Here is a 14493-nt window from a genome sequence, read left to right on the forward strand (position 1 = left end):
CGCTATGTCATAAGGATGAAAGTTTTCCAAAATTTCTTAGTTACCACTGTATTATACATCAGCAAGCATTATGTGGAAATTTTCTAAACTTGAACGACGTTATGAAACTGGTGGGGAAAATTGTGAACAAGATTAGAGCTCAAGCGTTACAAAGAAGATTATTTAAAACCTTGGCTGAAGAAAATTGACTGTCAATACGGAGAGCTACTTCTTCACTCTGAAGTGCGATGGTTAAGCAGAGGACGAGTGCTCAAACGTTTCAATGATGTCCTGCCTGCTATACTCCAATTTTTCAAAGAACGCGATGAACCGATTCCTGGTTTTGGTTTTCTTGTGGACATTGCAGAGAAATAAAATGAGCTTAACTTGCAGCTTCAAGGCAGGGATAAAGAATTAGCGGAAATGATTTCTGATATAAATGCATTTGTTACAAAACTTGAATTTTGGAAACAAAACCTAAAAAACCGCGATACTAAGCATTTTCCTATTCTTTCCGAAAAGATATCCAAAAATCTATTAGAGCCCTATGACAGTAAATATCATATGGAAATAGTTTCTAACTTGAAGGAAAACTTCAAAAATCGTTTTAAGGATTTCAGCAAAATTGCTTTAGAGACGCAATTTGTTGTTTCACCCTTCATGGACATTGATATACAACAGTTTGCAACTTGTGTTATGAACAACTTTGGCGAAGAGATTGCTGTGACAGAAATGGAACTGATTGCTTTTCAAAGTGACTTGACTTTAAAATCTTTAGGTTCAAATACAAAATGTATATGGACCTTAGTAAGTAAAGATAAGTATTCAGTTTTATGTCGTGTTGCGTTGAAAGTGAAAGCGTTATTCAGTTCAATTTATTTGTGTGAATCTTCTTTTTCCAATATGAAATTTATTAAAAATAAATACCGCAATCGGCTTACAGATATACATTTGGATAACTTTATTCGAATGACTGTATCAAATTATACTGCAAATATTAAAAAAATTATCGATGAGTCAGAATGTTAACCTTCTCATTAAATATGCTCTTTTTATCTGCACATATTTTATTTATATAATAATGTACTCTTACTGTTTTGTTGTTTTTTTAAGTCGCTTGTGATTTGCCATTATGACTGCAAAAAATTTTGTTACGATTGATAGGTGCGAACATGGATGTAGTTATGCATAAGTATAAGCACTATAAGTCATAAGTTTATTATATATAGAACGTATATTAGTAAAATAAATACATGTATTGTATGTCAAATATAACTGTGTATTATTTAATTTATGTTGGCTTGTGCAAGTAGCTCGCTGTTTATTTCAAAATCTTGAAAGTAGCTCAGCACATTGAAAAGGTTGGCGACGACTGGTGTACAATCTTCCAAGAGTCTTAAAGCAACTGCTCTTAATTTCGCCAGCAACAAATGAAACCTACTCTTATTCATGGCGAATTGTGTACCTTGTATGGTGGCACCTTCCGAAACCCGTTACTTTATTTTTCGCGATTTCGACGATACAATTAAATCTCTACAGGCCACATCTGAAAAATAAGTAAAAAATATAGTAGATCACCGTGCCTACCTACCCTATACCCTGTACCCTAAGAAAAAGGGCAGCGTGTTCTGGAAACCTTAAATACAAACAATGCATTTCTAAGCCACCTTTAAAGCAAAAACAAATTGAGAGACGTTTTAAAATCGCTAAAGAATTCTTACAAAGAGTGACAACTTGAAAGGACGACATGTTTAGCGATGAAAAAAAAATAAAATGATCCAGATGGATGTCGTTATTACAAAGACAGACAGATAATGTCAACACAATCCCAAGTAGTGTAATCTCTAATGATCTGGGCAATCTTAAGAAATTAAATCCTGGCCGAAAATTGCTTTTGTGCATCAGCTGTCTGTTAGTTGGCTAAATGACAGTCCAGAGTATTGTTTACAAGGACGCGGAAATATTTTGGCGAGAGTAAACGCGAAAAAAGAAAATCAGTGACGAATTTCAAACGCATTATATTTGGCTGGAAAATCACAACCAGCGATTGTTCGTGAGCTCGAGCACCTTAAAGTAAATAAAGTTTTTGTTTATCGTACCATTACTCGGTTCAATGATACTGATAGCATCGCGAAAGGTCATGGAGGTGGTCGTCAAAAGACTGCAACGTCACGTGAAATGGTTCAAAAAGTGGAGAAACGAATTGAGCGATATCCCCGACAAAGTGCCAATCAAATGGCGAAAGAACTGAAAAAATCTGACTACCTCAAAGTCAAGCCGTAAAAGCTCCAAAAGGCGCATGATCTCACACCAAAGCAGCAACAAATCAGACTTGAGAGAGCGAGAGAATTGCTTCGTTTGACCGAAAGCGGTCAATTTCCGAACATTGTGCTTTCTGACGAGAAAATTTTTCGTATTGAACAATTCGTAAACTCCCAAAACGATAGGGTTTATATGACCGACCGTTCATACGAGAATTTGAGTCATCGATTGGCCACCAGGAGGCAGTACCCGCCACAGGTAATGGTCTCCACAGGTCTCTAAAAAAGCTCGTCTAGCAAAGCTCGAGTGAACCAAGAATGGATAAAAAACAACGTTCCGAACTTCATAACATCCAGCTCTCAAGTTCAGCAAATGTGAATCCGATGGATTATTCTCAGGGTCTGAACTGAAAGATTCACCAGTCTCGGGGCACTGAAAAAAGTCATTGTCCGCGAGTGAGCCAAAATATCTGCAAATCACATTCGGGCAGCTTGCGATTCGTTTCTGGACCGTCTCAAGACCATATCAAGGCAAAAGGTGGTCATATGGAGCAAAAGTAAAATTGATTCTTAATTTTGTATTACTTTCACACATTTTCTACTTCAAATTGAATAAAACTAATTTTCCAAACTAAATTTATGGCTTTTTTTTTAAATACTTTTTTTTTAATATTTCTTTTTTTAATAATTTTTTTTTCAATTAATTTTTTCTATAATTATTTTTAAATTAATTTTTTTTCAATAAATTTTTTTTATTTACTTTTTTTAAATTAATTTCTTTTAATACTTTTTTTAATTAATTTTTTTGAAATACAATATTTTTTCTTAACAATTTTTTTTTCAGTTAATGTTTTAAAAATTAAATTTTTCTATATTAATTTCTTTTAATATTTTTTTTAACAAATTTGTTTTAATAGTTTTTTTTCAATTAATTGTTTTTAATAAATGTGTTTCTACAATAATAAAATTAAAATTTAATAATTTTTTTTTAATTACCGTTTTTTTAATACATTTTTTTAAATAAATTTTTTTCTAATAATTTTTTTATCATTGTTTTTCCAAATGTTGTTCTTTTAATAAATTTTTTTAAATTAATTTTTGTAATAATTTTTTTTATTTATGCTTTTTAAAGTTAGTTTTTTTAATACGTTTTTTTTTAATTATTTGACGGCTGAAAGCGAAAGAATCGCGCTGATTTGAAAAAAAGAATTCGATTTTTTTTAATGAATTTTTTTTGAAAAATTTTTTTTAACTAATTTCTTTTTCAATGTTATTTTATAATTTTTGTTTTTAATAAATTTTTTTTTAACAAATTTTTTTTAATAATTTACTTTTTTAATAAAGTTTTTTAATAAATTTTGCTTTCAGTAATATTTTTAATAACTTTCGTTTTAATAATTTTTTTTTAAATAAATTTTTTTAATAATTTTTGTTTTTTAACAAATTTTTTTTAATATTTGTTTTTTAATAAATTTTGTTTTAATGGTTTTTTTTTATATTTTTTTAGTGCATTTGAATAAATAAATTCTTTTAAAATAATTTTTATTTTAAATTAATTTTGTTTCATAAATTTTGTTTTAATACTTTTTTTTAATTTATTTTTATTAATAAATTTTGTTTTCAATAATATTTTTAATAACTTTTTTTTTAATAATTTTTTTTAATAATATTTGTTTCAATAATTTTGCGTTGTTAATTACCTATTTTTAATTAATTAGTTTTTCATATTTTTTTAAATATGTTTTTTTATTACTTTTGTTTTTGAATTAATTTTTTTTATAATTTTTTATTAATGTTTTTTTAAATTTAGTTTTTTTTAGTTAATTTTTTTTAAGTTTCTTTGTTTAATAATTTTTTTTAATTTAATTTTATGGTTTTTCACAAGAAATCCGTGTTTATATGGAACTAGCAAACCCGGCCCCCTTCGCTGGGCACACTAAAATAGAATAGATATGGTTTAGAACAGAAAATATATGGTTTTCATATTATTTATTTCTTTATTCTTTATTCAAGCGCTTTGGCATAAACAATATTTTTTGTTTTTCTATTTGTTTTTGAGTAAATATAAAATATAAATTGAAAATCAGGAAAAAAGAAGATTGTTTTTAAATTTCAAATCAACGCAAATGAATAAACAATCGTCTTTTTTCCTGATCATCCATGAATTTTTCGTTTCAATTTATATGTTTTATTAAGCATTGGAGCTTTTTTAACCATTATCCATTTACATTTTTCAAAAAAAAAAAACGAAAAAAATTGTTTTTTCCACGAACACATAATTTCATTCGGATTTCACATTAAATTCTCAAATTTCGTAAGAAATTATTCACTGTTCCAAAATCCACTCCAAAAAAATTCACAAACAATTTTTACATGTTGCACTTACGTTTTTTCCTTATGGCATCCAAATCAGAAAGAAATATTGACACATTGTAACTCACACTGTCAATTTGACAGTTCAGTTCCGCCCCAAGCGTTACAAAGGTAAACGACATTATGGCTGGCTCAAAAGAACGCTGTACCCGTTGACACTGCTCCGAATTACAACCAAACTTTACGAAAGCCATTTTCAATACTTACTTAACAATGTGCATAAGTTTGGTTTAATTCGGTGCAAAGACACGGCGGGTCCACGTTTTGGCATATATTTCGAGACCTTAGTCATCAATAGGTATGAAAATTACCCCGTATTAAAGCACTTATCAACAGCTTTCATTTGATACCCATATTGTACATACACAACCAAAGGTTACCCGGGTCCACGTTTTGACCTATATCTCGAGACCCCAGTCACGGAGCGGCATGAAAAATACTCTGTATTAAAGCATTCACCTACAGCTTCAATTTGATATCCATATTGTACAAACACATTCTAGGGTCCACGTTTTGGTCTCTATCTCGAGACCCTAGTTACGGAGCGGCATGAAAAATACTCTGAACTAAAGCACTCACCAACAGCTTCCATTTGATACCCATATTGTACATACACATCCGACGGTTACCCGGGTCCACGTTTTGACCTATATCTCGAGCCCTATCCACCAATAGGTATCCAAACTATACGGAAACCATCTTCAATACCTTCTTAACAACGTGTGTAAGTTTGGTTTAATTCGGTGCAGACACGGCCGGTTAGCGAACACACACAAAAAGTTGACTTTATTTTATATATAAGATTTTTTTCAGTTTGTGTCCGAAAAATCCAAATATCTTACGGAACCCTATTTTTTTCCAAAATAAAATGTAATCCATGTTACTCCTGGATAATGTAGTTTTCGAATGGTGAAAGAATTTTTAAAATCGGTCCAGTAGTTTTTGAGCCTATTCGTTACAAACAAACAAACAAACAAACAAACAAACAAACAAAGTTTTCCTCTTTATAATATTAGTATAGATGATATGAGTTTGGTTTAATATGGTATTTTTTAATAATTTTCATGTACATTCTTCGTGCTATTTTATCACGAATAAAACTTTGGTATAGTGAAAAGCAAGTTTTAAGCGAAAAAATGTATTAAAATGTCGTCTACAGCCATAGAAGTTTTACTATTTCAGGGCACATAATTGCAAGTTCGTGCACAGTCAATCAATATTTATACCTTGCAAAAACACGATTTTCGGATGGAAAGTGAATGAAAATCCCTTATAAAGCTACCATTGCCGCAGTATTTTTCACAGTCCAACTCTGGGTGCTCTCCAAGACATACGGAAGCGCAAGCATACAAATAAATAATCAGTAAAAAATTGAAAATGCAGTTGAAGTTCACGCTCCTCGCTTTTTTGTTGGCGACATTTGAAATCGTTTCCGCCACTAATTATTGCAACAGCTCCTTGTGCCCCTCGGGCACGCATATCGCCTGCGGAAATAATGGGGTAAGGATACGTCGAAATACTTAAAGCCCAAAGTGCGCATATTTAATTTAACTAAAAAATTTCAACTTAAAATTTAACAGGAGTTCGCATCCTCCTGCCAAGATCCCGCCTTGATTACTCTAACACAGGCAAATCGGAATGCGATTGTCAATGCGCACAATGTCAAGCGTAATTTAGTCGCTGGCGGCGAGACCAAATTGGAGCCGGCTTGCCGTATGGCCACTATGCAATGGGACGACGAATTGGCCGCTTTGGCGGAACTGAATGTCAAACAATGCCAACTGCAAATCGATGACTGCCACAATACCGATACTTTCCTATTTTCGGGTCAGAATTTAGCTTTGCTGTTTCCTCCCGTATCAGCGACTATTGAGCAAATCATACAAAGTTTCGTCGATTTGTGGTATGCTGAAATTAAGGACACCACAATGGCTGATATAAATGAATATCCAAATGATAATCAGGGCCGGTGAGTATTTGGGCATTTGAAATTACATTTCATTCATTCGTCTAACAAAAATTATTTTTAGTGCTATTGGAACCTTTACCGTTATGGTGGCGGATCGAAATATTCGGGTAGGATGCGCTGCAGCCACATACACAGTAGCGGATCAGCCAAATCCAGCGGTTCTTGTTGCTTGTAACTATGCCACAACGAATGTGATCGGTTTCCCTATTTACAAAGCATGCCCAACTCCTGGTTCGGATTGTAAGACTGGCAAAAGTACGATCTTCGAAAACCTTTGTTCTAGATCTGAAGTTTATGATGTAAATACATGGTGGTAATAAAGAAAAAATTGATTGAATTTGGCAGTTTCTATTGCTTTCACCTACGATTGCTCTTTATAAGCAAGTAATTTCCCTACTTTTTGTTTGTACTTATACATATATTCTCGGGATTGACGTCACAGTGAATTCATTGAATTTTTACAAAGACGTGATTTTTCCTCCTTTTTTGTTTTGTAATAGGACTATGAATAAGTTCGTGCGGTTTTTTTTCGAAATTTGAAACTTTATTGACGTAAAATGGTTACAAATTTAATATTCAAAATATTGTCCATCGCTTACTACTACTTTTTCCCATCTTTCTGGCAATTCACGGATTCCCTTTGTGAAAAATTCGGTCGGTTTTGCCGCAATCCACGAATCGATCCATTTTTTGACTTCATCGTAATTACGGAAGTGCTGGTCAGCCAGGCCATGTTGCATCGATCGGAAGAGATAGTAATCGGATGGCGCAAGGTCTGGACTATACGGCGGGTGGGGTAGGACATCCCATTTGAGCGTTTCTAAGTATGTTTTGACCACTTGTGCAACATGTGGCCGAGCATTGTCATGTTGCAAAATAACTTTGTCGTGTCTATCGGCGTATTGCGGCCGTTTTTCTCGCAGTGCTCGGCTCAAACGCATCAATTGTCGTCGGTAGACATCCCCCGTAATCGTTTCATTCGGTTTCAGTAGCTCATAATACACAACACCCAGCTGGTCCCACCAGATACACAGCATAACCTTCAGGCCATGAATATTCTGCGCCGACGTCGATGTTGAAGCATGGCCAGGGTATCCATACGTTGCCCGACGTTTTGGATTGTCGTAATGGACCCACTTTTCATCGCCAGTCACAATTCGATGCAAAAAACCCTTTCTTTTGTGCCGTTGAAGCAGTTGTTCGCATGCCATAAAACGGCGTTCAACGTCTCTTGGCTTCAATTCATACGGCACCCAATGGCCTACCTTTCGGATCATTCCCATGGCTTTTAAACGTTTGGAAATGGTTGATTGATCAACTCCCAAAGTTTTTGCAACCTCTTCTTGCGTTTGAGCCGGATCTTGATCGAGCAATTCCTCCAATTCGGTATCCATGAACTTTGGCGGCGCACCCTCGCGTTCTTCGTCTTCCAAGCCAAAATCACCACTTTTAAAGCGTGCAAACCACTTCTGGCACGTTCGCTCAGATAGAGCATGCTCACCATAAACTTCCACCAAGATACGATGACTTTCGGCTGCTTTTTTCTTCATATTAAAATAATGAAGAAGAATTCCCCGCAAAAACACATTATTTGGCACGAAATTCGACATTTTCAAGTGTGGTAAAAATATTGTTGTTTACGCTTCAAATAAAAAACTTATACTGACGTTTGTGCCTTACGACAGTAGCTCTCCAATGAATGTTTGGAAATGTGGATCGATGGAATAATAATCAAGTTACGCCATCTGTTGTAAAACCGCACGAACTTAAAAATAGTCCTATTATAAGTATTAATATGGTGCATGACGTAAGTCTTGGCAAAATCGCGAAAAATAAAGTAATAGCTTTCAGGCTCCCCTTAGGTATTCTATTCGGCTTACTTCCTGCCAACCTTTATGAATTCGCCTTGTTCACAGCTGACGTTGACGTTATTCAGATTGTAGCAATTTTAGTTTTCCTAGCAGTGTTTCCCTTTCTTTTGTTTCGAAAGCTTTTTGGAAGTCTAGCCATACAGCCTTCAATACTTTTCCATTCGTTGATTAGGTAGTCTACTGCAGTTTCGCATGAATATTTCTTTCTGAAACCAGATTGGACCAAGGACTTTATCTACCTAGGTTCCAAAGCCGTCTTTCGATACACAAAAAAATCCTTTCCCAATTACTCATCCCCCCGGTCTTACTAAATGGCGCTGAGTTCTGGACATTGACGAACACCGATGGACGGTTATTAGGAGCTTGCGAGAGAAAAATTCTTCGCAAGATCAATGGCCCGATCTGCGTGAATGACACATATCGAATACGATGGAACCAGGAGCTGTACGAGCTGTACGCCGCCATCGACGCAATAGAGCGCATTAAAATTCAGCAGGTGCGCTGGCTAGGTGGCTAGGTCACGTTGAACCAATGGTCAATAACATTCAAGGAAAGAAGGTGCTCTGTTCAAAATGCAGTGGTGGAATTCGCAAAGAAGGACGTCCTCATCTACTTTGGAAAGACCAAGTCAATGACGACCTGACGGCCCTTGGTCTTTCTAACTGGCGTCAACGCGCGCAATGTAGAGGTGATTGGCGCTACATTTTGGTAGCGGCCCAGATCGACCAGCGGTTGTAGTTGCCAACTAAGTAAGTAAGTCTATTCTTGATGTAGTTATTGTTTGCAATTTTTGTATCTATTCCGCTGTTCTTCAGCTTTTAAAGGTTTTCTTCTACGATACGCCTCCATTTTGGATTTTTTTAAAGGTACAGTTCTTTATTAAACCATGTATTTGGTTCGTTGCTTTCTTGTATAATTTCTTATGTACGCGGTTAGATATGACGATAAGTTGCTTCAGTTAACATCCCTCGTACTTTTGCATACAATCCACTACTCGAAAGCAATACTTGGGTACCTCGCGATCAGAAAAACTGCCACGAATTCTGTAAGAAACACTAAACTAACTGCTTCTAGATACAAAACACTAACGTCAGAAAGACCGTTTTTGGTGCATGCGACTCGACTTTGGAACTCTTTACCTCAAAATTTAGTATCTATAAGTATCATGAGCACATTTAGACGCGAACTTCAGAGATATACAAGCGAAGTCCAAAATAAACAAGACTAGCGTCATAAAAATGTTCTTGATGGCGCCATCTTTTTAATTGAAAGCTCGGTGAAGTTCGGTTCAGTGGAAGCGAAGTTATTGCGCCTAAAGTGTCAATGTGTGGTGTCATCGGTACAAAAATGAGTTTCGAACAAAGAGCTAATATCAAATTGTGTTTTAAAATCGGTAAAACCTTTACCGATACATTTGAATTGATGAAAAAAGTTTATGGCCCTGAGTGTCTATCTCCTGCCAGAGTTCATGAGTGGTTTACACGTTTCAGAGATTGTTGTGAAGACATAAAAGATAATGAACATACGGGCGGCCCAAAATCAGTAACCACCCAAAATACCTTCGAAACTGTTCGTAAATTTATCAAAAATGAAACGAAATCATCGTTGAAATTCATTGAATATCTTCGAAACATCGCTTTATAGCATTTTAATTGATCATTGGGGCTTACGAAAGGTCTGTGCACGTTTCATTCCGCACAAGTTAAGTGAGGACCAAAAATTGCTCAGAATTCAACATTCGAAAGACCTCATTAAAGAGGCGAGAAAAGACGAGAACTTCCTTTACAACATTCGAACTGGTGATGAAACATCGTGTTTCCAACATGAACCTGAAACTAAGCGTCAAACTGCCGAATGGAAGGCCCCAGACGAGGCACCACCCAAAAATTGTGTTTGGAGAAGTCAAAAATCAAATCGATGCTCATTTGGTTTTACGATTCCAAGAGAATTGTCCACAAGGAGCTCATGCGAACGGGCCAAACAGTCAATGTGATTTCCCATCTTGGCATTTGGAAGCGTTTTTTGCATCGCATTCGTCGAATTCGCCCTGAATACCGCGAAGGAGGAAGCTGACGCTTATTGCATGACAATGCACCATCTCATCAATTCACTCGTGTGACTGATTTTTGACTAGCAATCACATTTTAACCATCAATCACTCACCGTATTCGCCTGCTATGGCTCCCTGTGACTTCTACCTATTCGGAAAATTGCATTTCACCATGAAAGGAAAACGTTTTGCGTCCGTAGAGTTCATCAAAAAGGCTTGTACCGACATCCTGAAAGACATTCCGGTCAATTCCCTGAAACACTCTTTCAAAAAGCTTTTACATCGCGCAAAACAGGTTATCGAGGCCGGAGGGACTATTTTGAATAAATAAACTCGAAGTTATCAGAACAAAGCTCCTGTCGTTTCTAATTGAGCTCAGTCTTGTTTAGTTTGGACTTCACCTTGTATGTATTAGCACTAAGGCAAATTATGTTTGCTTGATTTCTGTTCTTTATAACTTAAAATATCTATGTAAATTTTATTAGGAAAATTGTAATCTGTTGTGACTAAAAATAATAATTATTAGGATTGCGTTTGCTGTGTTAGAGTTGAACCACTGAATAAATAAGTAATAAATTAGTAAATGAACAATAAAAAAGTAAACAAATAAATAAATAAAATAAAAGAGTAAGAAAATAATTCATTAAATAAATGAGTAGAGAAATAAACAAATAAATATGTGACGTTCGCCTCTCTTGACGCTAACGGTACAAGACCTACTTGCTCACGTGTGTACGCAAATGTTGAATTTCGTGGGCCGGTGTTGCTTCAAATTCTCATACAATACTTTGAAAATGAAACATATTTATTAGTTTTGAATATTTACTTAGGTGTACACACATTCGTAAATTTCTTTTTCATTTTCATTTTCATTTACTTGAAACCAACATTAGTACGAATATCAGTTTGTGGTGGGTTCTCAGCTAAAAGCCAATGGGGTTCTTATCACCACAAATATTCTAACAATTTTAATAACAACTAATGAGGCATTTGCAACTAATTACTGCAATCCCAACCTATTGCGTGTTTCAACAACGGGGTAAACACTAAATAATTCGGACAAAAATTGATCGCCTTTCGATATTCTCGTTAAGGACTTTGCACAAAACTATGAAAATATTGTCAATTTTGGGAACGCAAAAAAAAAATACATATACGAGTATTTACGTACAGAATTGACGTTGAAAAGCAAACACCTCTATCAACAAACGTTCAAATATGGCAGAATTAAAGAATGCTCACTTCGCTAATTTTAAAATTTGAAGAACATACAGCCATTGCTAGCTAATTGGAGATGATTCCCGGTAATATACACAAGAAGAATATTTTCTGGATTTTTCAAACGATGATGTAAAAATGCATAGGATATGAAGGAGTTTATGAGTTTTAATTCCTATAGAAATAAAAATATGGGCGTTGATTGACCCTGTGTTCGTTGAAGCGCATCATCATCATTGTTTCCTTGATTCCCTAACGGAACATAGGGCACCAGGTTGAAGCGGATACTTGCGCTAAAGGTGCTAGCACAAGACGAGTTCTAGCACTGTTTCGAACCATGAAAGATTCGCATGGTGCATTGTTTTAATAGGGGACTACCCGTGTTTGATGATGTATTTGCATTGATAGGAACGAAAGATATAAGGTGAAATTCCCGAAAGGGGGCTGGCCTTTAGGTTGACGCCCTAATGTCAGTTTAAAAAAAAAACCCGTCCCGACACATCAACAACAGCCTTGAATAAGGAACGAACTTAGATGCCGACCATTGCAAAGTGTGAAGGATTATGATTTGAAAATATGTACTTGGAATGTTTTGACTATGCTACAGCCAGGGAAGATGGCGGAAATTGCAGACGAACTAATGAAATATAGAGCAAATATATGTTCATTGCAAGAGATAAGATGGAAAGAAAGCGGAAAAATCGAAAAAAAACCTATTCAATATTCTACAGCGGCAAGGTTCACGAGGAATTGGTTTCTTTGTGGGCAGCAAAACTAGAAGAAACTTACTGAGTTTCCTCCCGATCAACGACCGATTGTGTTATCTAAAATTAAAGGGCAAATTCCAAAATATATCAATAATAAATGTATATGCACCCACTGAAGACCGTACGGATACTGTTAAAGATCAATTTTACTAAGATCTTGAAAGACTACTTAGAAGAACGCATAAATTTGATGTATTAACTGTGATGGGTGACTTCAATGTCCAAGTTGGAAAAGAAAGCAATATAAGCAATATTATACAAGATGTTGCAGGAAAATTTTCACTTCATGCCAATACGAACGATAATGGTAGCCGTTTATGTGACTTTGCGGCTTCACAAGGACTGTTTATAAGCAGCAAACACAAATGTATAGTAAACATCTACAAGACTTGGAAGATGCCTCGCCATATTAGGGCAAACCAGATCGATCACATTCTTGTTGATAAGAGACACGCCACGTCAATCATAGATGTGTGTGCGCTCATACAGGGGTGCATACCGCGACACCGATCACTACCTAGTGATTTCTAAATTATTAGGTGCGCAACTAAGTTCTCGCTGTTTGTCAATAGATGCCGCCAGCAGTGTGTGCTAGTCGATTCTAACATAACCTAAACGTCACAAACCAAGCTTAGACATATGGAAACAAACTGCTTTGACACATTAGTGACTTTGTTCTAGTATCACATACTTTTGGCTTTGTGAAAATGTCTGGTTTTGTGCCAAATAATCGTCATTTGCGGGAAGTGTTGATTTTACTCTTTCATTCGAAAAAACGGCGGCTGAAGCGTGTCGAGAGCTACAAAAAGTTTATGGAGATGCTACTTTAAGTGAAACAACGTGTTGAGATTGGTTCCGTCGCTTCAAAGTCGGTGATTTTAATGCTGACGACCGTCCGCATGAAGGAAGCAAAAACCTTCGAAGACGCTGACGCTGAATTGGAGGTATTGCTCAATGCGGATCCATGTCAAACGCAAGAAGAGCTTGCTTCAGTATTAAGAGTTACCCGCCAATCCATTTCCAAGCGATGGCATGCTTTGGGAATGATTCAGAAACAGCGGACTTAGGTTCCTTATGAGTTAAAACCAAGGGATGTTGAACGTCTGTGAACAACTGCTCCAGCGACAAAAAGGAAGGGTTTTCTTCATCGCATCGTGGCGGGTGATGAGAAATGGATTCATTACAGTAATCCAAAGAAAAGAAAGTCATGGGGACTGCCCGATCACCCGGTCATGCTTCTACGTCGTCGCTCCCGCCGAATATTCACGCTGCGAAGGTTATGCCATGTATTTGGTGGGGGCAAGTTGGTGTTATTTATTATGAACTGCTAAAACCAAGCGAAACCATTACTGGGGATCGGTATCGACTTCAATTGATGCGATTGAGCCGAGCACTGCGCGAGAAGCGGCCGCAATACGCGGAGTCGCATGAAAAAGTGATTTTACAGCATAACAACGCTCGGCCTTACGTTGCCAAACCCATTAAAACGTACCTGGAAACACTGAAATGGGAAATCCTACCCCACTCGCCATATTCTCCAGATTTTACGCCGTCCGCTTATCACCTGTTCCGATCGATGGCACATGGTCTAGCTGACCAGCAGTTCCATTCATATGAAGACATCAAAAAACGGCGTGATCCGTGGATAGACTCAAGAAATGAACACTTTTACCGCGACGGTGTACGGGATCTACCAGAAAGATGGAAAAAAGTAGTAGCCAGCGATGGGTAATACTCTCAATGATTCACTTGTAACCATTTTTTCAGAGTAAAGTTGTATTTTCATAAAAAAAAACAGCGAGAAATTAGTTGCGCACCTAATACGTCAGCGAATATCTAAAGTAAATGAGAGTAAAGATCATAGAAAGATAAAGTGGAATGCCCTGGAAATGCACAAGAACGAAATTACGAAAAAGTAATACAGAGAATCTTTGGAAACAAATATATGTTAAATACTATTGTTAACAAGCCAAATGAAAGAAGCGAAGTAAGTATCGACTAGAAC

The 14493-nt window shown here is 36.0% G+C and overlaps 1 protein-coding gene across 1 annotated transcript; it reads left to right on the top strand.

Annotated features, from left to right (window-relative positions):
- The first annotated feature begins 5897 nt into the window (after positions 1-5897).
- On the top strand, positions 5898-6904 carry LOC128857103 (antigen 5 like allergen Cul n 1-like). Its single transcript, XM_054092680.1, has 3 exons — positions 5898-6113; positions 6194-6582; positions 6644-6904. Exons 1-3 carry the CDS (start codon positions 5991-5993, stop codon positions 6897-6899), a joined length of 768 nt encoding a protein of 255 aa, XP_053948655.1. The 5' UTR covers positions 5898-5990; the 3' UTR covers positions 6900-6904.
- Positions 6905-14493: the final 7589 nt, after the last annotated feature.

This window comes from Anastrepha ludens, chromosome 3, assembly GCF_028408465.1.
Source record: "Anastrepha ludens isolate Willacy chromosome 3, idAnaLude1.1, whole genome shotgun sequence".
In the NCBI taxonomy this organism is placed as follows: Eukaryota; Metazoa; Arthropoda; class Insecta; order Diptera; family Tephritidae; genus Anastrepha; species Anastrepha ludens.

Coding starts and splice junctions, on each gene's coding strand:
- LOC128857103 (XM_054092680.1), top strand. CDS start 5,991: ATGCAGTTGAAGTTCACGCTCCTCGCTTTTTTGTTGGCGACATTTGAA. Junction 6,114..6,193: donor TCGCCTGCGGAAATAATGGG/GTAAGGATACGT, acceptor AAAATTTAACAG/GAGTTCGCATCCTCCTGCCA. Junction 6,583..6,643: donor CCAAATGATAATCAGGGCCG/GTGAGTATTTGG, acceptor AATTATTTTTAG/TGCTATTGGAACCTTTACCG.